Here is a 23,891-nt window from a genome sequence, read left to right as displayed (position 1 = left end):
TGAAATCCTAGCCTTGGTATTTTCATCTGTAGTAGGACTGAGAGGCTTAGGATCTGACAGAGATCTCTGAATATTCTTCATCGGGCGGGGAAGGGCCTGATGTCTCTGTGATGGCTCGGCAATACAGGACTTCTGCTGTGGGGTGACATGTGCTTTATTCAGCCTCTCGCTAGAAGAGAATGATGTTTCTATGATGCGTTGTGGAGAAGAAAGAGGAGAAACAGGGGAATACAGCACCTGTGGAGATTTAGGTTGTTGCCGGATCAAGCTGGACAGTGACTCATTATGCAGGTGATGCTGCTGGTAACCGAACTCCAAAGGATCAGGCTTCCGCCTCCCAAACTTCCCAGCACTCTGTTGACCTGGGGAGAGTGAATCAGCTGAACCAACTAACTGGATACTGGTGGGGCTGACAGTGGTAGCAATGCTTATCTGTGGAATAACTACGCTTTGAGACTGAGTCTCAGGGTCAGTTTGGCAAGCTAAGCTTTGACCCTTCTGTGTTCTCTCAGGACCAGAAATATAGTGGACAATTTCAACCTTGCTGGGGTCTGGATGGTGACATGTATGCTCGGGGATACTCTAACCAGCTGCTCAGTCTCTGTTTGGGAAGAACAATCTTGAATGGTCTGGATGGCAATGCTGGAGGATGCTGTCTTAGAAGTTGAAGTGGTAAATGGAGATGCTTCGGATTTGTGGTCTACACCAGATTCAGCAGAATGTCTTGAGTAACGTGAACGTCTACGTCTAACTGGCTGCTCCCACTCTGCCTTGTCTTCGTCATCATCTGTCTGAACACTGCAGTCCACACTGCGCCTAGTCCGTCGTCTTCTTGATACGAGATACCTCTCCTCTCCATCTTCATCATCTGTTTGCACACTGCAGTCTACACGTCTTTGGGGGAACATTGTCACTTCTCCCTCATTACCATCTTGCAGCCGAGGCATAGATCTTTGTTTACGCATGGACCAGATTGCTGGCTGATCTTCACTATTTCTCAAGCATATCTCTGATGTAGAATTTGGTAGTGATCTTAAGTAAACCTGGACATCATTATACAACATATCTGAGGCCAATTCCTGTGGCTGAATCATTCTGCCAGCTTGATCACTCAGGATTTGAGTATTTGAACTGGCTGCAGCAACAGCTGTTGCAGTCTTCTGTCTCTTTTGTTCCTCAAGCTGCTGCTGTAACTGTTGTTGCAAAGATTGGATCTGGTCAAGCTGCTGTTTTTGTTGAGCCAGTTGCTCTCTCTGCAGGACCAACTGGCTTTCTCTCTCAGTTTGCTGCTGCTGCAAAACTTGTTGCTTTATAGTCTGCAATTCCTGAATCTCTCGCTGTACAAGTATCTGCTCTTTTTCTCTATGCCTCTGCAACTCTGAACGCTCTCGCTCAAGCTCTTCCTGAAGCCTTTGCTGTCGCAATTTTTCCAGCTCCACTCTCTCTCTCTCAATTTGCAAAAGTTGTTCCTGCTGTTGATGCAGTCTTTCCTCTGTTTCCTTTTCCTGGGTTTGAGCAAGATTTCTGGTAGCAGTAGCAGTAGGTCTACCTCCTTGAGATGATGGGGGTGGCTGTGTTTTGGGAGGAATAGGATGACCCTGCACTGGAGGATAAGATTGAGCAGACGATTTAGATTGTGGTAGTTGGTGATGTAATAGAGGCTGGGCAGTGGGCTTGGCCTGATGGTAGGGCTGAGATAGATTCATTGGTTGCAACTGGATCTCAGGTTGGCTCATTGCCACGGCCACTGGTGTTGAAATAGGTGCTGATATGACAGAACCAGCAGGTACAGAAGAGGACTGAATTGGTTGTGTAACAGTTCCAGCTACTGTTAAGCTTACTGGAGAATTGCCAAGGTACAATGGAGTATCTTGAACTGTCGTGATAGACTCAGGTACTTTTATAGATGTTGTAAGAGGGAGAGGATTAGGTGTAGGACATTGGAAAAGTGTCTGCCCAGTCATTGGAGCTAGTGGCGATCTAGTTAGGCTTGCCAGAGGTACTGGTGTCATATTTGGTGTAGGGTAAGGTCTGTATACCCCTCTTAATAAAGGACGTAGCATAGAAGCTGGCTGGGTTGTAATTGGAACGGTAGATGCAATTGGTGTGTTAATAGTTGAATAGATCATCCCATCAGCTGATCTAATAGCTGATGGATACATAGCTCGAAGACTGGCTTGTCTTGCATTTATGAGATCAGTTAGAGCTTGACTATGGGAAAGAGGCTTTCCATCTGAGCTGTACTTGAAACCAAATCTGGGACTTTGGTGCAGATTAACTCTACTAGGTGGACCACTGCTTCTTTCGGTGCCCAACTGTAAAATGTCAGGGTTACTACTATATCTATCTATGGAGTTAAGAGCTGCACACATGCGACTTATCTCCCTGGCAGTTGTGGCACTGTACTGGGCAAGATTAGACTCTGCAAAATCACCTGAGAAATATCCATAATCTGAGCTCATATTGGTCAAGGAGCTGTACCTTCTAATTGGTAGATCAGCAACATCACCCTGACGAAGATCTGTGTAGGAGCCATATTGAAGCCCCATTCCAAGGTACCCTCCATCATAGCCATCCTTTACTGTGTCTGTGAATAATTCTCCAGAGCCATGAAAAGGAGGATCAAGCTTTGCTGAATATGATGACAACCCTGCCTCTGCAATGTTGGTTTCAGACATTGATGGTTGAAGCCGTCCAGGGAGAGGCAATGTGTATGATTTAATTGCGTAATCTTGGTATGTCTGTCCATCTTGCCGTAAATCAAGTTGTTGATAGAGCTGTGGTAATGTGGAAGGTGTTCTTGATGATAGCTTAGAAGTCTCATCTGTGACTGGTTTCTGGGAGAATGGACCACCCACACAGCTGCCACCAAAGGGCAGGTTATAAACCATGTCACAGCAAGTCACTTGATTTTCTGATTTTATTTGCCCAGTTAAATTCATGGCATCCTGGCCTTCCTCTGATTTGATAAGTTGTGTGATAGTAGCTCCTTGTGCAGCGCCATCTATCTGGACCATCATCACATGAGGCTTGACATTTGTTAGATTCATGATTCCTGTCTCTGATGGCTTTCCTCTTAACTCAAGTGAACCTCCAACACTATAAACCTCAGATGTCATAGCCGGTGAGATGACATTAACCTGTGTGGCAGTGCTTGTCTGAGTGACAAGCATATCCTTTTTGATTAGAGGTAGTTGGCTAGATAAGTTTAACTGAGCAAAAGAGGCAGCTTGTTGTTGTTGAAGCTGATGATGTTGCTGAAGCTGCTGCTCAAGAAGTTGTTGTTGCTGTTGAAGCTTCTGCTGCTGTTTAAGTAACTGTTCTTGCTGGATACTCAGGTCTTCCAGCTTAGCATCAATCTTTGGTATAGATGGATCAGTTTGTGGTGGCTTGTTTGGTGCCAGGCAAACTACTGTTCCCATATCTTTGCCCAAATCAACTCTGTTTTCAAGAGGATCACAATAGAGCACGGGGTGCTTAGGCTGGGACATGAACATAGATGCAGCTACAGTAACACTGATAGTTGTAGCTGTTGGTGTCACAACATGCAGCTGCTCCTGTGTATTCAGGTTCATTATTAAGGGCTGAATAGTTGTGGATTGACGAATGGGGCTTCCTTCAACAGACCCAGAAAATTTTCGAGATTCTGTGGCTAAGGAAGTCAAATCCATTCCTTGGTCAGTCATGATAATTGGTGTTGGCTTTATAGTTCGTAGATCTACTACACTTCCACTCTGTAACCTCTGTCCAAGCTCAATTCTTGAAGTACCGGGAACTGTGGAAATGCGACAAAGGGAAATGTTTTCCATTGACATTGATCCACGTGTGTACATGCTAGCAGTGGTGACCATGCTAGTTCCAACACTAACTTTTTCAGCTCTATAGGTTTTGTAGAAACCATGCTGTGGTGATATATGATGTGGTGGAGTATCAGGAGGGCTGACAGGAGGCGAGTAGGCATCAAATGTTGATTGGCGGCTAAACCTTGTCGGTGAAGACAAAGGAGATGTTGCTGTGTTGACTGTAACTGGCTTTGGTGGGCTAGTGGGCTCAAGCTCTTCTGTTCTAATCATAAAATGGGTATCTTGAGAGGACTGCTGTCTAAAAAGGCATGGTGTAACAACCCCATCTGAAGTCTGAGTGCCCTGTGCCACAACTGGATAGGTGTGAGAAGCATTTCCAGATGAAGCTAACATTGAAGGGATAACTGTCTGAGTTGAAAGCTCAGCTGTTCTCCTAGAGAGAGATCGTGTTGGACTATGAAGAGGAGATGAAGTGGGAGAAACAGGAGGACTCCTTTCATGGTAAGTATAACACCTAATTGAACTTGGGCCAGATTCATTTATAGCTTCTGATGATGTTGAATTATCCCTCATTTGGAGTCCTTTGCTAATTGCCATTTTCCTTGCAGCACTTTCTCTTTGGTTGCAAGCCTGAGTGATTGCAGATATTTTTTGAGACACATTTGAAACACTAGCGGTGGTTGTGGTAGTCTGCCGTCCATATAAATTGGGTTGTGTGCTGGACACTGTTTGACTGGCACTAGTTTGAGAGACAGTGACAATTTCCCTGGCATACACTCCATAAGCAGCAATAGTTGTGGCAGCAACTGCTGGTGTAATACCATTTTTACCTGTTTGATTTCTTAGTCTCTCTTTGGGCCCATCTTTTGAGAAATGCTGAGTTACTCTAACATCAGGTATCCGTCCTCCTGTCCCAGTTTCAGTAAATGATACTGGCGCTGAGAGCTGGGTGGGGCTTGTGCCAGGAGTCAGTAAAGCATTGCTTTGTTCCAGAAGCTTAGCAAAGGCTGAGCTTGTATCTAGTAACTGCTTTTCTGAGTAGGACACATCCATCTCCATTTGGTCGTCAAGCTGCTTTGAAATGTTTTGTGAGGTCTGGCGGATCTCTTCATAGATATCAACCGTCTCCTTATTCTGAAAGTGAATACCATCTTGATCAGTATAATCATATTCATCCTCAATATCTTGTCTGTTTCTAATGTCTGACTCTTGATAGGTGTTTGTGCTGTACTGTTGTAAAGATTGCTGCGGTGTCTGCTGCTTTTGTAGTTTCTGCAACATCTCTGCTTTCCTCATCATTTCTTCATATACTTCTTCTGCACTTTTTAATTGCTTGCTACTCGAAGAAGTAGTTGTAGCAGCTGTCGATGATGTAGTTTGTGGTTTTTCGGTAGGAGAATAAAGTGACATAAAGGTTGGTAGGTTGTACTCACTACCTGATTTGTACAGCTTTGATGAAATTTCATAGCCCTCGCCATCTGAGTCAGCCGAAGGAGAGTATTCTGAGCAGGAGGACCGGTGGAGTTCCTCCATCTCGGCTGCCTGTCTCAGCTCCTCTGTTGGAGAAGCATCCTCAATGGGGGATAGATTGCTGGGGGGAGTCTTGGATCGTTCTCTACGTCTTTGTGCTCTTAGCTCTTCTTTGTCACGTTTTGTTTTCCGGACAGTGCTTCGTATTCTCTGTTGCTCCACTTCCCTCATCTTTTCCTGCTCCCTTAGGAGTTCTTCTTCTTCCCTCAATTCGTCTTCTTCTGAAGAATCCTCAATGGTAGGTAGGAGAGGGCCATGGGAGCGATGCCTGGCCTTCCTCTGCTGCTTCGCCTCCTCCAGACGCTGCCTGCGACTAGGACTACTGTCACTGTCATCTTCCATAGAGGATATGGAAGTAGGGGATATCCCCGAGGAGTAGCTAGAGGTGGTTGGTGGGAGGGTGGAGGAATATTCCCCTCTCGACCTTTCTTCTGGAGAACCAGTGAGGCTTTCCATCTCCAGCTCAGGTTCTCTGTCGAGACTCAGGTCATTGTCATTGTTTAATTCCATGTCTCGACTATAACTGCTGGTGTTGTTCAATTCTATAGTCTTGAATCTGCGCAACCCTCCTTGCGAGGCCATGAGGTCCTCTTCAGCTGATCCTTTGTATACATCACTTGCTGTTGTACTCTCCTCCTCAAAGCTACTCGAGTGGTAAGTGAGACGGCGCTTTTCTTTTCCTGCGTCACTAATGTGCTTTTGTGTCTTTTTTAGCTTTTTGTAGCCATAGCCTTCATCATCATCATCATCCTCTTCTTCCATTTCTTCCTCTTCATCCACATTATCCTCATCTGCACTCATCTCCATAATTTGCCTCCTCATAAACTCCTCATCAGTAATCTCTTCAGGTTCGACATTTCTTTTTTTATGGCCACTGTTCTCTCCTACAGCAGCAATTGATCTAAACTCTCCCTCAGTTGGATCTTCCTCCTCTTCCATAATGCCTTCAAGGTCCTCATCTGAGTCAAATTCCTCCGGACTGATTGATATTGAGCGAGACTGATGCTTCCTTAAGTCACCGTGTTGCTGTTTTCCTCGCTTTTTGTCCTGTGCTCTTTCTCCTTCAGATGAAAATTTAGACTCTAGAAGGGGTCGCATGGAGCTCTCCAGCTTATTCAGCTCAGACGGACTTGGTGGTGTATGGTGCCCAGTCAGACCTCTCTCACTCATCTTCAGCTCTTCCTCATGGATAAGACCAGTAATTTCACTATGTGTACTGGAGATCCCATCAGAGGAATAGCCAGTGTCACTCAAACTCTGTGGGCTCCGTGATAAATCATGATTGCTGTTTGTCTTGGTGGTTTCCTGGAAGACCAAAAAACACATATACAAAAGATACACTTAGACAAACAAATGCTAGTGCACACAACATAAATTCAATCTATAGAGTGATACTCTATCAATCAGTACACTGAGCCCTCTCTTTATAAATCTGAAGAGCATGGTTTATTAAAAATCTGAGAATAATATGCAACACACAATGAAAATATATACAAGGTCACTTTAGCCTCTTTTTGAAAGTAATTTTAATGTTAAAAATATTTGAGATTAATGATTTAGAAAATTTTCTAAATTATGGAGATATTACTATGAGCCAATGGCTTACCTCATAGTATTTGGTAATACTCTGTAATTCTTTCTTTTCCTCTTTTATAGGTGTCTGAAGCGACTCTGTTGTTCCTCTCTTCAGAGTTGGTTTATTGTCCCTATCTTCAAGGTCAGGCCCCTTCATTAGTTTGGGTGCAGTTTCCTTCCTCACTTCTTCACAAGTAAATGCAGCAGTTGTAGACACAGGAGGTTTTGTGGCTGTAGTAGGCTGTACAGATGTTTTTATATCAATTGCTGGTCTAGCTAGGGGGGAAGAGAAACCACTCTGTTGAGAAACTGGAGGTTTCTGCTTTGGTGACATTGCCTGAAGCCCTTGCTGCTGCTTGCTGGGCAGTTGCTGATGCCGAGGGGAACCCGCCGGTTGACGGCTGGGAGATGAAGGTAGAACTGGAAGAGGGTCAAGTCCACCAGACATCAGTCTCTGAGTCTGACAGTTCAGACAGAGCCATTCTTTCTTCTGCAAAACAATAGGGAAGTTTAAGTTCAATACTTAGAATCACAAGATGATCTTTATTTTGAAAAAGGTACACAAAGCAACAAATATAAAAAAGTTATTTAAAAAAAACAGAACAATGTTGCAAACAACATATTGAGTGAATACATAAATGAGTAAACTGTTGAGTGAATTATATATATATATTTAAAAAAAACAGTTTGGGCAATAAATTGCATTAAAGTCACAATAACCATGAGGTAGCAACAGAACTTTACATCCGTATTGTGACATATATCCAAGTGTAATGGATTATCAAAAAAAGAAAAACGGGTAGAGTGGGACTCGGTTGCATCTAACGGCTGTTGATTGGATTTTGAGATGTGCGTACTGCACTCAAAAATTAATGCAAGCTTGCAGTCAATTGTGAAAGGGCAGGGTTTAAGAGAACAAAATGATTGAGAAGTCTGGCATACACCACCAGAGAGAAGACTGCCATTTTCACAGAAAGACGCGTAATTTTGATTAAACATTATGAGGAAATGTTTAACCTATTAGCCTGCACCCCCCTCCCTCTCCCTCCCTTTGAAAATTAAATGGAATAAAATATGAAATGAGCCTTATAGAAATGCAACGCAGCTAAAACCACAGGCCTGATCATGTTTTAAATGTGAAGATGATAACTCTAAGACTCTGAAGACTCTAAAATGCTATCCGATGTTTATTCACATCTTCAAAGCATCCATTCACTCAGGGGTGTCAAACTAATTTCTTGAAGGGCCTAACCCTGCTCCAACACACATACCTGTAGTTTTCAAATGAGCATGAAGGACTTGATGAGCTGGATCAGGTGTGTTTAACTAGGGTTGACATTAAACTCTGCAGGCCTGTGGCCCTCCAGGAACAAAGGGGCTGTTTACACGACTCCGTTTTCGACTAAAAACTTTTTATGCGTTTTGGTCGCTTGTTTACACGACAATGCCGTTTTGGGTGCCTGAAAACGCAAAGTTTTGAAAACGGGTTTCAAAGTACACGTTTTTAAAAAACGGTCTTTGTGTAAACAACAAAAGCGAATCTTTGAAGATGATGACGTCATGCACATAGGTATTACATGTTCAGTCTTTAGTGTTTCATCGCCATCTAATGGCCTGGCAGCAGAATACATGGTTTTTATTTGTTTTCGTGGATCCATGTGAATGGGGATCGTTGCCGCCTGTACGCGGAAAACTCAAAGGAAAAACTTAATTTTAAGCATATCGTTGTCGTGAAAATGTACCCTAAGTTTTACATCCCTGGTCTAAACATGAATATCAGTCACGTGACCTCTCACGTCATCCGCTTTTTTTCCAGTTGACTGCCGCCATCTTGAGTACCTACCGAGTACTGTCTACTATGGTACTGACAAGCACTAACTAGCTAGCTTGCTACTATTTACAGCTTCGTACGGATACAGTAAATGGCTACGAAAGACAACATTTCGCACCTCGACTGCCATGAAAAGAAACGCTACTTTCAAAAAATAATATCGTTAGGGTGTGATCCCTACGCGATACCAGATGCGTACTTCCAGCCTCTGTCCGCTGCTCCCGAACTACCAATCCTGGCAGTCAATGATATTATATGTTGATCCGACTATTCAAAGCGTGTATTTAAATGGTCCAGGGGCAGAACTTTTGCCAAGCATTTCAGAGGTTCTGGGTTCTAATCCGCACTCATATCGGTTTTTATTTTGTTTTTTTTAATCAAAACCGATTATCAGTGGTTGTATATCAGGCAGGGACACGTTTGTGTGCAGTTTGTTTTGTAATTTCACCGGAACGAATAGAGAGTCTCTCCACATTGAAGCGCGCGTCCGAGTGAAGACTGTGCGTGAGCCACAAGAGAACACAGTATCAGTGCCACTGATCGCAGCGGCAACGAGCACTTGGATCACTTGATTTCAGAAACAACACATTTCAGCGCTAGATCGCCTCTTATTTAACAAACGAACGAAATGAATGCTCTGCTAGTTAACTGGAGATGTTTTGTTTATTTGTATTGGTACATTCATGCCGCGAGATGTTTCAAAAGTGGTGGGGACAATATCGACATGTCCCACCCGTCCCACCCGCAAATTACGGCGTCTTTTTTCGTCCTGAGCTAGCCTGTAAAAGGATATTGTGGGGTCTCCTTTTTTGTTGTTGCACCCCACCGCACAACATATTGAAGGCATAGCTAGCTAGTTCCTTTGCGACTGACGTGAATCAGGTACTCAAGATGGCGGCAGACAAGTTTTAGAAGTGAGTGACGTTAGTGAGGAGACGTTGGTGACATCATCTGATATTCATCTATTGTTTTGTGGTGCAAATGCCCCATTCAGCTCCAGTCTCCCCTGCACACATTCACACCTCTCCGGCCGGGATATGGCTCTAATTATTATTTTTCCTTTATTATATTTACTGATGCCTTTCCATTCACACTGTTTTAATCCCTCATTTCTTTGATCAGACTTTTCACTTCACCATCTTTGACTTTGTATCAAATGCCCTTAAAAAAAAAGAAAAGAAAGAAACATTCCAATGATCTTTACTTTTCCAAATAAATCATAACACATAATCACTCCTGGTAACAGGCTCATAAGGGCTAGCTAGAATGTTTGCTTAGCACAGCATCAAAACATGATCATTTATGAGATTTAAACCATGTTTTTTGCTCCAAACTCACTTTATAACATCAGTCGAGCGTTTGAAATAACCTTCTGTGATCCCATGTTGCTTCTTATCCCAAAATGAGGCAGAAAATATATTATTCTGGGTAACACTTTAGAATACTGTTCTGTCATTAATGAATAACTACACAGATACAAATGAGAAACACAATATTAACATTCTTATTATTAACTGTTAACTTATATAAAACCTTGATTAACAAATAAGTACACTCTAAAAAATGTTGGGTTAAAAACAATCATTGCTAAAACAACCCAGCTTGTTGGGTTTTATACATTAACCCTGGGTTATTTGCTGGGTTGTTTTTGACATAGTGCTGGGTCAATCAATCTGATATTGAAGGTTTTTCATATTAAATAAAAATCTCTACTATACACTCTATATAGGACAAGGACACTTTATATAATATATTTTTTTATTCAATGGCAAGTCAGTCTTTTACAATCATAAAATACTCAAAAACATTTAGTAAACGTTTTAGGAAGTACCAAGAGCAGCCTCTGGGAATCAGTGAGAAGAAAACTGTTCCAGTTCATTCAGTAACAATCTTATACTATTATTCATGTTTGCATCAAAAACAGGTTTACCTTGTGCCATCTCATCTGTCACACATTTACATTTCAACCTGCCAAACACTAGGGCCATAGCATTGTGCATAGTGGCCACAGCCATTGAGTCAGTGGAGCATATGGCAACTTTCTTACAGGCTACGACGTCATATTGAATCTCATCCCTGATCATTTTCCAAGCATATGTTAGCAAAAGCATAAGCATATGTAAGCATTTATATTCCTCAATTAAGTGCATATGTTTTTATGGACACTTTTAGAATTTATGCACATCTTGGCGTTTCCATCAAGTGTTTATAAGATATCCCAAATGTGCATAAAAATAGATGGGTGGAAATATAGCTATTGACATGACGTGTAAATGAGTGATTGAAAACCAGTCCAAACCCATTTTTTTGTGTGTGGTTGCCCTATGCCACCCCTGAGTGGTTGACCATATCACCCAGATGCCTAAATCTGCTACTACACACACACACACACACACTGTTAGGACTGACACCCATGTGATTACACTACTCGTATGGACAGATGATTAACAGACACAAACTGTTTATAGCTGGGCTCTTTTGCATCATAACACTAGAATATGACACATGAATTATCAGTACCAACTTATAAACCTGCAGCGCTTTGGAATGTACTTGAATGAACAATGGCCATGCAGAAGATACAACACTCATGTCTAGGCCTCTCCCTGTGAACACAGTTACTCTACACACATCACAATTCCCACCACACAGTAGAAAATGAAAACTGCTTTCTTTCTGAGAGGGATTCCGCTGGCACTCAATATGAACAAAGAAGGATTAAAGACTGAGAAAGAGAGAAATGTGAAGAAAAGAAGAAATAGTTTCAGTCCATCACATTACAAGATGAGTGTAGCTCCTTACCTCCACCAGATGTGGTGTGGGATTGAAACCACAAAGATTGCACACCTCTGTATGACACTGGGTGCACGACCTGTAGTTTGGTGGTTCTGTTGTTCCGACATTGAATGCAGTCTTGCATAGTGGGCAGGTGACGTCTGGCTTCTGGATGACTGGCTGAGTTGGAGGCTGAGTTGGAGGCTGCTTTAGCGGTGACTGCTGTGGTGTTGTTTGATGGTGCGACGGCGACTGCTGTTGTTTCGGCCCTTTTTGTTGGTGCACCGGTGACTGCTGCTGCAGAGGCTGTTTCTGAAGGGGGGCTCCAGGACCTTTAGGGAACATGACTCCTCCTGGGCCTGTTTTGGCAGTGCCAGGTGGCCCTGCTGTAGATTTAGCACTAGCTCCATCACTAAAGATCACCTTTGTCCCCATGGCAGTCGGGTTACGGGCAGGTGAAGGCTGCTGTGAGGATCCAGGAAGAGGGTCAACAGATATAAGGGTGCTTGCCTGGTTTAGGAGAGATGCCCCAAAACCAAACAACTTAGTTAGACCATCTTGAGGTGGCTCGTGGGAGGGTGGGTGATGGGCTGGGGAGCTTCCGGCACTCCGGGTCTTATCGGGTTGACCTCCAAGCCGCACTGGAGAGCCACGCCCCAGATCGGACTGCGACTGTGCCTTTGCTAAGCCAGGTAAAGGCACTGCCCCTGGATGAGGAATCCGCCCTATTTGGGCCACTTTTTCTGGACTTTTTGGTCCCAATACCTGCCTTTGGGTATCCTTGGACCCTGACTGGGAACCTGATTGTGGTTGCTCTTTATGTGTCTGGAGACCAGCTTGTGGCCCACTATGAAGTCCAGTCTGGTTTGGTCCAGTAGGACCAATCTGTCTCTGGATCCCAGAGAACGCTTGAGTCTGAGGCTGCACTTTTGTCTGTGTCTGCGTTTGGGATTGTAACTGCGGTGTGGGCTGAGCTGGGGGTTGGGTCTTGGGTATGGGGTCAGCCTTAGGTTGATGAGAGGGAGAATGTATCTGCTGCTGACTCTTGGACCGTGGTGTAGTCATGTTTATTCCCAAAGCCCGCTGCATCTGGCAGTTTAAACAAAGCCACTCCTTGACCTGTTGAAGAAACGCATATTAGTGCATTACTTAGAGAAAGATACACACTCCATTCAGAATTTGGAATCACTTTATTTTCCCCAAATTATTTTAATTGACCAAAGACACATTAAAGCCACAATGAGATCAAAATGGACAGTTCTTGTTTTTTGTTTTTATGGAATATTGCAGTGTTTATTAAGGTGCCAAGCACCTATTGTAATAGTAAGTGTTCTTATTATTCTTCTACCGCTCTGAAAGCCCATAGAACCGTTTGAAAGAAAGTTATGAAATTTGGTACACAGATAGAGGGCAGTCTGAACATTTACCACGGCGAATTTGGAGTCTTTAACTCAATCCCTCTAGCACCACCAATTGTCCAAATTTGCATTCACGTTTATGCTAATAACTTTAGAACTTTAAGGGCTAGAAACAAGTTTGCCATAGTCGGCTGAAACTCCTGTCCGCACTCCTCTTAGACCATTTGTTTGTTTTTCTCCAAATTCAAGTCAGATCATCTTCAGACCATGCCGGCAAAAAATGTAGGGATTTTGTGTCGATAGACGAAACCGTTTTCGTATACAGCATCAACAAATTTGATGGCATGATGCCAAAACGACTCTGAGGCTGTATCTCTGCAATGCTTTGGCATATGACACCAAACTCTGCTTGTGTTATTGTCACCTTACTCTGATCACACCATGTCAATGTGGTCACAGCGCCACCTATTGGTAGCTTTTCTTCTGATGATAAGGTCAGGGCAACCTGTTACTCACATGAGATCCACCAATAGTAGCCAACCACAACCATCCAACCATCCAATCAATTCCCCACGGATAAAATCAAATCCGCCCTACATTTGTTCCAGAAGCCGTTTCACACGGATATATATATATATATATATATATATGTCACAATAGGCAAGAAAAGACTTACGTTTCATCTGATATTGCTGTTATATCTGATTTTTACTCAAAACTCAAAATGTATCTTCCCTCACAAAAGCACAGACAGCTACAAATATAACTACAAAAATACACCCTTGTAAACGTATGCTTTCAAGTACTACTGACAGTGTATTCTTCCACTACACCTTGAGAATACAACATTTAGTTCCACCTGCATTACTGAAGCACAGTTGACCTATCAGTAAGCCACTCCCCTCGAACACAGATGAGCCAATGGCGGTTGAGTATCAGTCGCACGGGACCGGAATTCGGACATCTTTAGGTTTGGGAAGATTTAAAGATCCGAAGAAACATTGGAAGATCCAAACCTCTCATCGGTTTGATGGTGTTTTTGCTACAAAAATGGTAAAATGATGTGCCTGGGGTTCTTGTATCACTGATTCCAGGTATCCTGAGAGGAGGGCATGGGTATTCATGTATTGAATCAAACGTGTGATAAGATTTGCGCAAACGGACCAATTATCTAAGCAATACAACTGAAGCCCGGTTCATTTATAATATCAATGATGTGAGCGCATTAACCTGGACCTATGGATTCAATCCCAAGAAGACAAAAACGTTCATTTTCTGGTTGTCATGCTCTCATTAAGTTACAATTAAAGTTAGAGAGTCCATGCCAACGTACAAACCTAAATAGCTAACTGTTCTCACGTCATGTACAGTGTAGGTCAAAAACACCCGGCGGTGTTTAAAAACAGCTAGGCCTATCTGCGATCGTGACGAGCATAACACGAGGCTTCTCCCGCTTGCATTGTGATCTGTAAACCCTCGCTTGGTGGTCCTTCTGTGTCCAAAATTTATGAAAAACATCTTGGGACAAGATTTTCACATTGACAGCTGTCATTATAAGACAGTTAGCAACTCCGTTTGTTTGTCCGAGATAGCAACAGTAACTAAGGGGGCAGGGCTTACCGATAGGTCAATTAACCAAACTGAACTAAAATATGACCAGTCCAGCATTGATTTCAATGAAAAACAGAATAAAGGAGGATGCCACAGAAGACACGCATGCAAAAACTAAAGCATAATCAATAAAAATAAAACCAATCATGTAGCAAGAATCCCATTTATTCAGAAGTCTTACCCCTATAAGGTGTGGGTTGGGGTTGAAGCCGCACTGGTTGCACGCTGTAGTGTGGCACTGGGTGCACTTGTTGAAGTTTGGCGAGCCATCAACATTTGTCAACTCTGTAGTATTGCAGACTGGACAGAGCTTACTGCTGGGCATTGGTGCTATCTGGGGTACGGAGTATGGCGAAGACGGCGCGCTAGCTCTATCCGGAGAGGCTGAGGGTGAGCGGCCTCTTCGCCCGCCGCCGCTGAAGTCCACCTGGAGGCTGCGTCTGGAGGCGTGTTGTCCAGGGCTTTGGTTGGGTCCCATGCCCCCTGATGAAGCTTGAAATTGAGACTGATGTGTAGAAGTGGTCTGGGGATGTCTAGGTCCATCATGCACTGGCTTTTTGTAAGGGTTTCCACTTGCTTGCATGCCAAAGTCACCACCTGGCCCCCGATCGCCAGCAGTTCCATAGCTTAGGTTTGGGCTTGATGGTGGGCCTCCTCCTCCGGCCAGCCTAAATGAAGCAAAAAGAGAAGGAGAACATCTGATTAATCTTGTGCACCTTTTAAACAAGCCTGCTCTTAACATATCAGCCATTTAAGTAGCCTGATATCACTTCAAGTGAGGAGCAAGGCATTACAAAGCTCAGATCAGTTTTTAATTTACATTACACTTACATTGAATCATTTAACAGACACTTTTATCGAGGCCAATGCACATACACAAGCAATTGATCATACAGGTACCAACGATATTCTACAAAACCAAGTTTCAGGAGGTTAAGGTACTCTAGAGAAGAAGAAAAGCAAAGCAGAAAAGTAAAATAGTAAAGTGCTTTGTGTGTAGTTTGGTCTAGTTACATGTGTGTTTCAGCACTTTCTTGATGGTTGTGTTGGTCTCAACAGATCGGTCCCTTCAGAACAATCTGAACAAACCTTAAATATTATGAGCCAGATACAGGACTGAGACTAATGCTGTGATGTTGACCCTTCTTATTGTTCACTATGCGGGAAGGCCAACCAACTGAGCAATGAATGAACACAAAAACATTCTAGAATAGATAAAATCATTGCATATCATCCAAACAACATGCATATTCGCAAGTTCTCATCTTCTGTACTTCAGATGTTGGCTTATCACTTTTCATTAATGTATGGTCTGTATCACTCCTTTTCCTTTTTTTTATTGAGTTTCTGTGATCACACATAGTCCATTAGAACAGATTTTGGCTCCTGATTGAGAAAAACCTGTGATTACTCATTGAAATCAACGTGTTAATTGAGTTAGTAATGAATGTTCATGTTTGAGCATGTTTGCATCCTTTTCACTTCTCTTTAAAACATGAACTAATCTTTAGTTTGACCATGGCTTCGGGGTTCCCTATGGTTGGGAATATGTTTCAATAAAGGATGTAAATTTACATAAGAAATCACCTGACATTGGTGACACCCTGCCGTCGCATCATCAGGTGATGCTGCACACTGGTGGTGGTTCCCATTTCCATATGTAAAGCACTTTGAGTGCCCAGAAAAGAACTATATAAATGTAACGAATTATTATTATTATTATTATTTTATTTCATGTGCCATTGAAACATATTCAGACTGATATGTCAAGATATTTATTAATTGTAAAAGAGGTTTCAGAATACAAATAAAATATGGGTCAAAATGAAAAAGTAAATAATTAGACACGAAATATTGATCTGAGTTGAAATATTTTATTAGCTAAATGCAAAGCTTCCGCGGAGAGAGCAGTTTCAGCGGCGAGTTCAAACTAGACGGACATTTAAGAGATACGGTGTAGAGTCATAACACTTATTACACAGCATTTCAACGCATAAATGATTATGGAGATCAGAGATATTGATTTCAGATTAAACTGTTTTAAAATCTGACCTGTTTGTATCTTATAATCCAACAGTGAACAAAACAATAGTCACAAAATGGCAGCATCTGCATTTGTATGAAACAAGAGAGAGCGAGTCTGTGAGACTGGATGACATTATTAAATAACTATACAAAAAATATTGATTTGACTGAGTTTTAATATTTGATTAGCTCACCAAACGCAAAACTTCCGCGAGGAAAGACCGTTCCTAGTGAGCTTATAGACTCCAGTGACCCGGATGAGCCTGTGTTTCTGTGTTCAGCGGCTGTTATCTGGGAATAATACACCACTGGATGTGTGATTGACCAATCAGATTCAAGCATTCCACAGAGCCGTGTAATAAGGCTAAAGCACCGTCAGGTAGAGTAGATGTGTGTGTGTTGCATTCTCTTCAAGCCTCTTCATTTTACCTATTACCACTTGGCAGTCTATCCTTTTGCTCCATTACTTGAGTGCAAACAGCGGGCCAACTTCATCACATTCAGCACTGATGCAGAGGTTAGAGTTAGGAGAACATGCACTGGAGGGAATGAGTGGGACAACAAGGGATCATCAAGAGTGGGACGAGATGGAAAAAGTGCTCGCACAACTTATGCGGGATGAAAACATTGGCCGTGTTCCTCTTCGGTTTTCAGTGAGGGCAAAACCCAGCCTTCCCACTTGATCAGTTACGGCACACTGGATGTGGACTTGCTGCCTTCACCTTCGCTTGTCCGTGAAGAGTGCTGGGTTTTCCATTGTGTGATTGAGAAAGGAGCTCACAAGCAATTCGTGTCTCATTTTATGGCGTTAGTATATTAGTTAGTAGTTAGTATAGAATATACTGTATACTAGTTAGTGTATTCTCCTCTGTTCTCTCTCAGTCTTCAGTTCTATGTGTAACTGACCAAACCCTCCTGGATGTTGAGCAGAACACGTAAACTAACGCTAATACCCAAGCCATTCAGGAGAAGGAGAGCAGGGAACTGCTTATTAATATTAGCATCAATATAAGTTTCCATGTCATTTGAGATGCACAAGAAATCTTGTGTAAAGCTTATATGTGGAATTGCTACTTTGAATAATGTAGCCTAGAGTTTGCCAAATATTGATTACATATCTAAATGTCGCGGATGCCAAACTAACCAATTAAATAAAAACAACCGTATATTTTCAAGTTTCTCCCACATTTTGGACTCAGAACGTATAGGGGTGTCACAATATATCGTAATACAAAAATGCAACAATATGTATTGTGTATAGTTCACCGAAAATAAAAATTGCTGTGTGAGAACATTTTTAGAGTCAGTACTACATTAAACTGCTATTTATAATGTTGAATATAATGTATAATGCAATGGGGGAATATTTGTGGGTCCTGATAATGCCAAAAAAAATCTAATAAAAAGTGGCCTACATTATTTTAACTATATCTAGTCAGTGACAGAGTAAAGCATATTCATCTTCAATAATGCTGTATTTTCAGCTTCAGAATCATGTATATGTTTATTCTGGTGTCTCTATTGTCCTGCATTGGGTTTCCAACACCAAGTCCATAAAATTTTGCATTTTAATCAACAGTATATTTTTGTTAACCTTTTATCATGTGTCTTGTAGCATCACAATAATCGTATCGTATGGTGAGTTCAGTATGGTGATGTGTATCGAAGTGGGACATGAGTATCGTTACACTCCAGAACGTACACATTATCTGGCAACACGTGGCTAATGTAACGGAAGACAAAGAAGGATTGGAAAATTAATTTTACAAATAAAGCAGCAAGATCATTTTAAAAGTACACTTTCTTATTTGATGTCACTGCCGTTTACATTTGGGTCCAGTCGGGTTGGAAAATAAAGTCGGCCGGACCCAGGTCTGATTTGATCAGGTAAGAAGTTCTTCAGGCCGTTTGAGCAGGACTGGTGTTGTGGCTCTGGAGTGTGAATGAGTGTGAGTGTGTTTATTTTATTCTTTATGTGACCGGGACAATGGACAGTAAAACAACAGCCCCAGAATTAGCTAAAGTTGATCTGCTGAGAGTACCAATCACATTACATACCAAAAGATCATTATATACAATAAAATCCCCCCCACAAATGAAAAATAAATGTCACATAATCCATCTGCAATTAACAATAAAAACTGCACTCCAAATTACTACAGAATATCCCCCAATATACATAAAAAACATCACACAATGACACAAATGATGAAACCATAACTGTGATGATGTGTGTTGTCGAGAGGCCTGGGAGAAGTTAGGAAGCCTCAGTATAATGGAGTAGTTTTCCCAACGCCAATGGGGATTTATTGTACAAGCTGCATTTCACAAGGTGCCGTCCATATAAAGTACACAAAAAAAGTACAATGCTACATATACTGGTGCTAAAAACACACAAAAATGCTATGAGCATCAAAACTGGCACTAAACACATCCACAAACACATCCGCATGTCTCACCTCAGACGTGTTCAAGTGTTTGCTCAGTATAATACAGGACACAGCCTCTCCCAAACATGCGCAGACAATGGGTTAAATATACAAGTTTCCCGCCAAACACTAGTGGGACGAACCATTATCACGGGGTGGAACCTTTCCCCGTAACACTCATCACTGAATTCCACAGCTAAACATTGTCACATAAATAATATAACCAATGTTCAAACACTAATTTCTGACATGCAATCATCAATACAAACAAGCATAACATACAACCTCAAACATCTAACACCTCATAGCACTCATGTCTCTCCCCATCTTCAAACATGGTACGGTCTGGCTGTGCACTGCCAAAGCTCACCTCAAACACTGGCTCAGACAGGCGAGGTCTAACATGTGCTTTAATATGCACAATTACACAATAAAGAAATAATTTAAAACACACAATGGCTCTCTATTATCCTTCAAAACATTAACACATCAAACACTTGATGTTGGTATTGTCCATCCACATATATATTATCAGCATACAGTAAATAATAAACTATTCATGCAATCAGCACACCAGTAGCTTCACAACAGCTGGACCTCTAGTGATGATGTCACTGACCCGGCTCATCATCACAATAACAAAACACACAGACGAGACCCTGGACCACAAAACCATGATTGGTCAAAATGATTGATTTTTAAGATATTAAGTAAAGATCATGTTCCATGAAGATATTTAGTAAATTTCCAACCGTAAATATATAAAACATGTATTTCTGTGAGTGAATGCAGCACAATCGCCAACATAAATGAACAACTTTAAAGGAGATTTTCTCAATGTTTCGATTTTTTGCATTCTCAGATCTTCAAATAGTTGTATCTCGACCAAATATTGTCCTATCATAACAAATCATACATCAACGGAAAGCTCATTTATTCAGCTTTTAGATGATGTGTAAATCTCTTTTAAAGCTTTACTCCTATAAAAAAAGTAACTAAATTTGTAACTTTTCATGTAAAGTAAAGCTTTATCTCAGCTGGCAGTGTCTCTCTCTGTCTCTTGCAGACTAGCATTATGCTAGCTTGCTTTTTTTCCTTTTCTATTTTTAATTACAAATTCTTTTTATTTTTTCAAGTGTTTGACATAGTAATGCATCATTATATCTAACTCACTCGTGTCATGTGAAACTTTGCTGATTCACGGCCATTGATCATTAGCAGCTGTCAATCACATCGTTCAGCGTGAGCCGAGACTTCTGCTGTTAATAAAGCTCACTACACTGCATAATCAATCTCTTATTCACACCGTGGCTTATAAAGAGAGACTTCACGAGCAGGAGCGTGTACTCTTCATTTAACAGATGTGTGACAGTCACATTTAATCACGGGAGTGAGTCTGATGCATTACTGTCAGACATTTACAATAGAAAAACAACGACAGGCAAACCCAGCATAATGCTCTTGCTCTGTAAGAGACACAGAGAACCACAAACGTGTGCAAAAGTATGCATTACTGTCCATAATAAGTGACTTTACATTTTTACAATAATGCAATGTTGTAATGAATTAGTTAAAAGTAAAGTTTCCCAAACTACTGCTGTTTTGTGTTACTATTTGTGTTTAGCATATCTTGTGCCTGGAGATTATATATTTTAAAACACACAGAAGCCCAATCTCCAAGTCAGAGGAGTTCTGCAGGAATACATCAGTCACACGCGATACTCGCATTATTTTATTAGTAAGGATAGTATGATCTCTGTATAATATCAGTCTTTAAATGCAAGATATGTAAAGTGTACCTAAAGTATACTTGCAATAGTTACACTTTAGCACTATCAAATATACTTCAGTATATCTTTAGTTGAACTTAAGCTCTATTTCTGTATAACTAACGTATATTAAGTACAAAATTTGTTTTTCCAATTTAGCAGACTTTAAGTATACCAATTTAGTATACTAAAAGTACAATTGCTGAGTATTTATGATAAGTACATAAATATGTAAATCTATTTGTAGTATACTTAGCATAAAATAAATGTATTTCAAATGGGTTAGGGTTAGGGTTAGGGTATATTTATTTTCCACGAGGGTGATTGAGCTCATGTCTGCGCTCTGTTTGTTTAACGTGTCTTTGAAGTTTAAAAGCGACTTGCTCACTGTAACGCAAAACTAAATATGTGCATAACTCTCAGTTTTTGCAGAATACTCTGTATAGTAAAATGCATGTTATGTGCGACAACCGACCTACATTAAAGTAAAATTCACCCTATTTGTTTTCTTTAAAGTCCCCCTGTGGTGAAAATCCAGCCCTTAATGTAGTTTATGTGTCTATGTGGTGTTTTTAATCTGCTTTAAGACAAACCATGTGTAAGTTCATAAGTCGACAGCATTGCTGAGTATTTCCTCCTTAAAACTGCAGTGAACCAAAGACAGTCTCAAAAACACGCTTTGAAATCGCTGGTGTTTCTGACGTCACAAACTACCTTGTAACCAATCAGATCAACGTGTGATCGTCAACCAGTGGATCTCTGAGCTGGAGGCGGGGCTCATTTGCATATTCATAGAACCATGAATACTAAATGAGGCAAGGGTGTCGAGTTACATTCAAGATATTTTAAGACATCAAGAATTTTTTAAGGAAAAAACATGATCAACAATGAATTTTAAGGGATAAAATGATTAACTACAGGAAGACTTTAATGTATGTTACTGGTCTCTACTGTTATAAAAAATGACTTGATTGACAGATTTTTCTTAAATATCCACTTGTTATCGTTTCAAAAGATATCCCTGTGTAGCTATTCTTCAAAGCGATTTAAAGCTGTCATATTGTAAAGAGAGGCAAAGGTGATTTTAAAATGTGTTCCTCTCATTTTTAAGGTCATTCCTACGCCTCTGGTCAAAACTGTTAGATGTATTTATCATAATGCACTGTACGCTACTTCTTCAGCTTGTGCACCGCTCTCCTCATGCTCTTCAGAGAAAGATGTTCCTGATTTGTAAGTTGCTTTGGATAAAAGCATCTGCTAAATGACTGAATGTCTGGTGTTTCCAGTCATTATCCTCACACAAACACTTCTAGCGCTTGGGTTTCCTCTCACACAGCTTGAGCTGCCATCTCTGTCAGATGCTCTCCAGCCTCCAGTATTTATAGAAAACCAGCGTTTTGTAGCTTCTCGAGCAGCATTTGCTGGAGTGACCCAGTTCTCATGTATGATGGGTGTAGAACCTTAACTTAAAGACAGAGTTGGTAGGCTTACAGGAAAAAGCATGTGGTGAACAATAATGCACACATAAAGTGTAGTCTGAACACTGTAGTCTATACTACCTTATATATACCTTATTTTACACTGCAAAAATTAGATATTGTCTGTGAATGTGTGAATGTCTGATTCTGTGGGTAAACAACTAGTGGAATAACAAAGTGCAGTAAACAGTAAAACTATTTGCATGACAAACCATTGTTTACAATTACTTCAGTGCATTAAAATAATATGGTAAGAAACACCAGTTTGCAATATCAATCAGCATAATGAGCCGTTTCGTATATAAGAGTAACTGGAGGCGGATGAGACCGGAAACTAGACACGTTCAGTTTACAAATGGCTGCTCTGAACTGATATGGTAATAGGGAGAAGAATGAGATCCGGAAAAGACACATTCAAACTTCAAAGATTAGATCAACTGTCTTTGCTCTACGTGCCATTTTCCACCAAACTTCCTTTTCCAGATCCCATTTTTCTCCCTATTCCCATTGCATATCCATAATAAAATCAGTCTAACATTATTTCAGTCATGACAACTTTTGAAACAGTTTTAGCATTGAATATGTCAGTGTTAATAGATAGACAAGCATCAGCCCTGAAGCAGATTTGGGCAGGTGGAGCTGGGGAGGCGGAGGGTTCAGAGGTCAGATCTGGGCAGGTGGAGCTGGGGAGGCGGAGGGTTCAAGAGGACAGATCTGGGCAGGTGGAGCTGGGGAGGCGGAGGGTTCAGAGGTCAGATCTGGGCAGGTGGAGCTGGGGAGGCGGAGGGTTCAAGAGGACAGATCTGGGCAGGTGGAGCTGGGGAGGCGGAGGGTTCAGAGGACAGATCTGGGCAGGTGGAGCTGGGGAGGCGGAGGGTTCAGAGGACAGATATGGGCAGGTGGAGCTGGGGAGGTGGAGGGGTTCAGAGGTCAGATCTGGGCAGGTGGAGCTGGGGAGGCGGAGGGTTCAGAGGACAGATCTGGGCAGGTGGAGCTGGGGAGGCGGAGGGTTCAGAGGACAGATCTGGGCAGGTGGAGCTGGGGAGGCGGAGGGTTCAGAGGTCAGATCTGGGCAGGTGGAGCTGGGGAGGCGGAGGGTTCAAGAGGACAGATCTGGGCAGGTGGAGCTGGGGAGGCGGAGGGTTCAGAGGACAGATCTGGGCAGGTGGAGCTGGGGAGGCGGAGGGTTCAGAGGACAGATCTGGGCAGGTGGAGCTGGGGAGGCGGAGGGTTCAGAGGACAGATCTGGGCAGGTGGAGCTGGGGAGGCGGAGGGTTCAGAGGACAGATCTGGGCAGGTGGAGCTGGGGAGGCGGAGGGTTCAGAGGACAGATATGGGCAGGTGGAGCTGGGGAGGTGGAGGGGTTCAGAGGTCAGATCTGGGCAGGTGGAGCTGGGGAGGTGGAGGGTTCAGAGGACAGATCTGGGCAGGTGGAGCTGGAGGGTTCAGAGGTCAGATCTGGGCAGGTGGAGCTGGGGAGGCGGAGGGTTCAGAGGACAGATCTGGGCAGGTGGAGCTGGGGAGGCGGAGGGTTCAGAGGTCAGATCTGGGCAGGTGGAGCTGGGGAGGCGGAGGGTTCAAGAGGACAGATCTGGGCAGGTGGAGCTGGGGAGGCGGAGGGTTCAGAGGACAGATCTGGGCAGGTGGAGCTGGGGAGGCGGAGGGTTCAGAGGACAGATCTGGGCAGGTGGAGCTGGGGAGGCGGAG

The 23,891-nt window shown here is 42.3% G+C and overlaps 1 protein-coding gene across 1 annotated transcript in view; it reads right to left on the bottom strand.

Annotated features, from left to right (window-relative positions):
• bsna (bassoon presynaptic cytomatrix protein a) overlaps positions 1 to 23,891 on the bottom strand; it is a 45,506-nt gene that overhangs the window by 13,118 nt on the left and 8,497 nt on the right. The window contains 5 exon segments of the mRNA XM_079897577.1: positions 7 to 554; positions 557 to 6,638; positions 6,940 to 7,398; positions 11,542 to 12,633; positions 14,665 to 15,151. Coding sequence (XP_079753703.1) covers positions 7 to 554; positions 557 to 6,638; positions 6,940 to 7,398; positions 11,542 to 12,633; positions 14,665 to 15,151 — 8,668 coding nt within the window.

Source organism: Squalius cephalus (assembly GCF_949319135.1).
Source record: "Squalius cephalus genome assembly, chromosome: 16".
Lineage (NCBI taxonomy): Eukaryota > Metazoa > Chordata > Actinopteri > Cypriniformes > Leuciscidae > Squalius > Squalius cephalus.
Note: the sequence above shows the minus strand (reverse complement) of the source record. Positions and strands in the feature narration are given on the sequence as shown.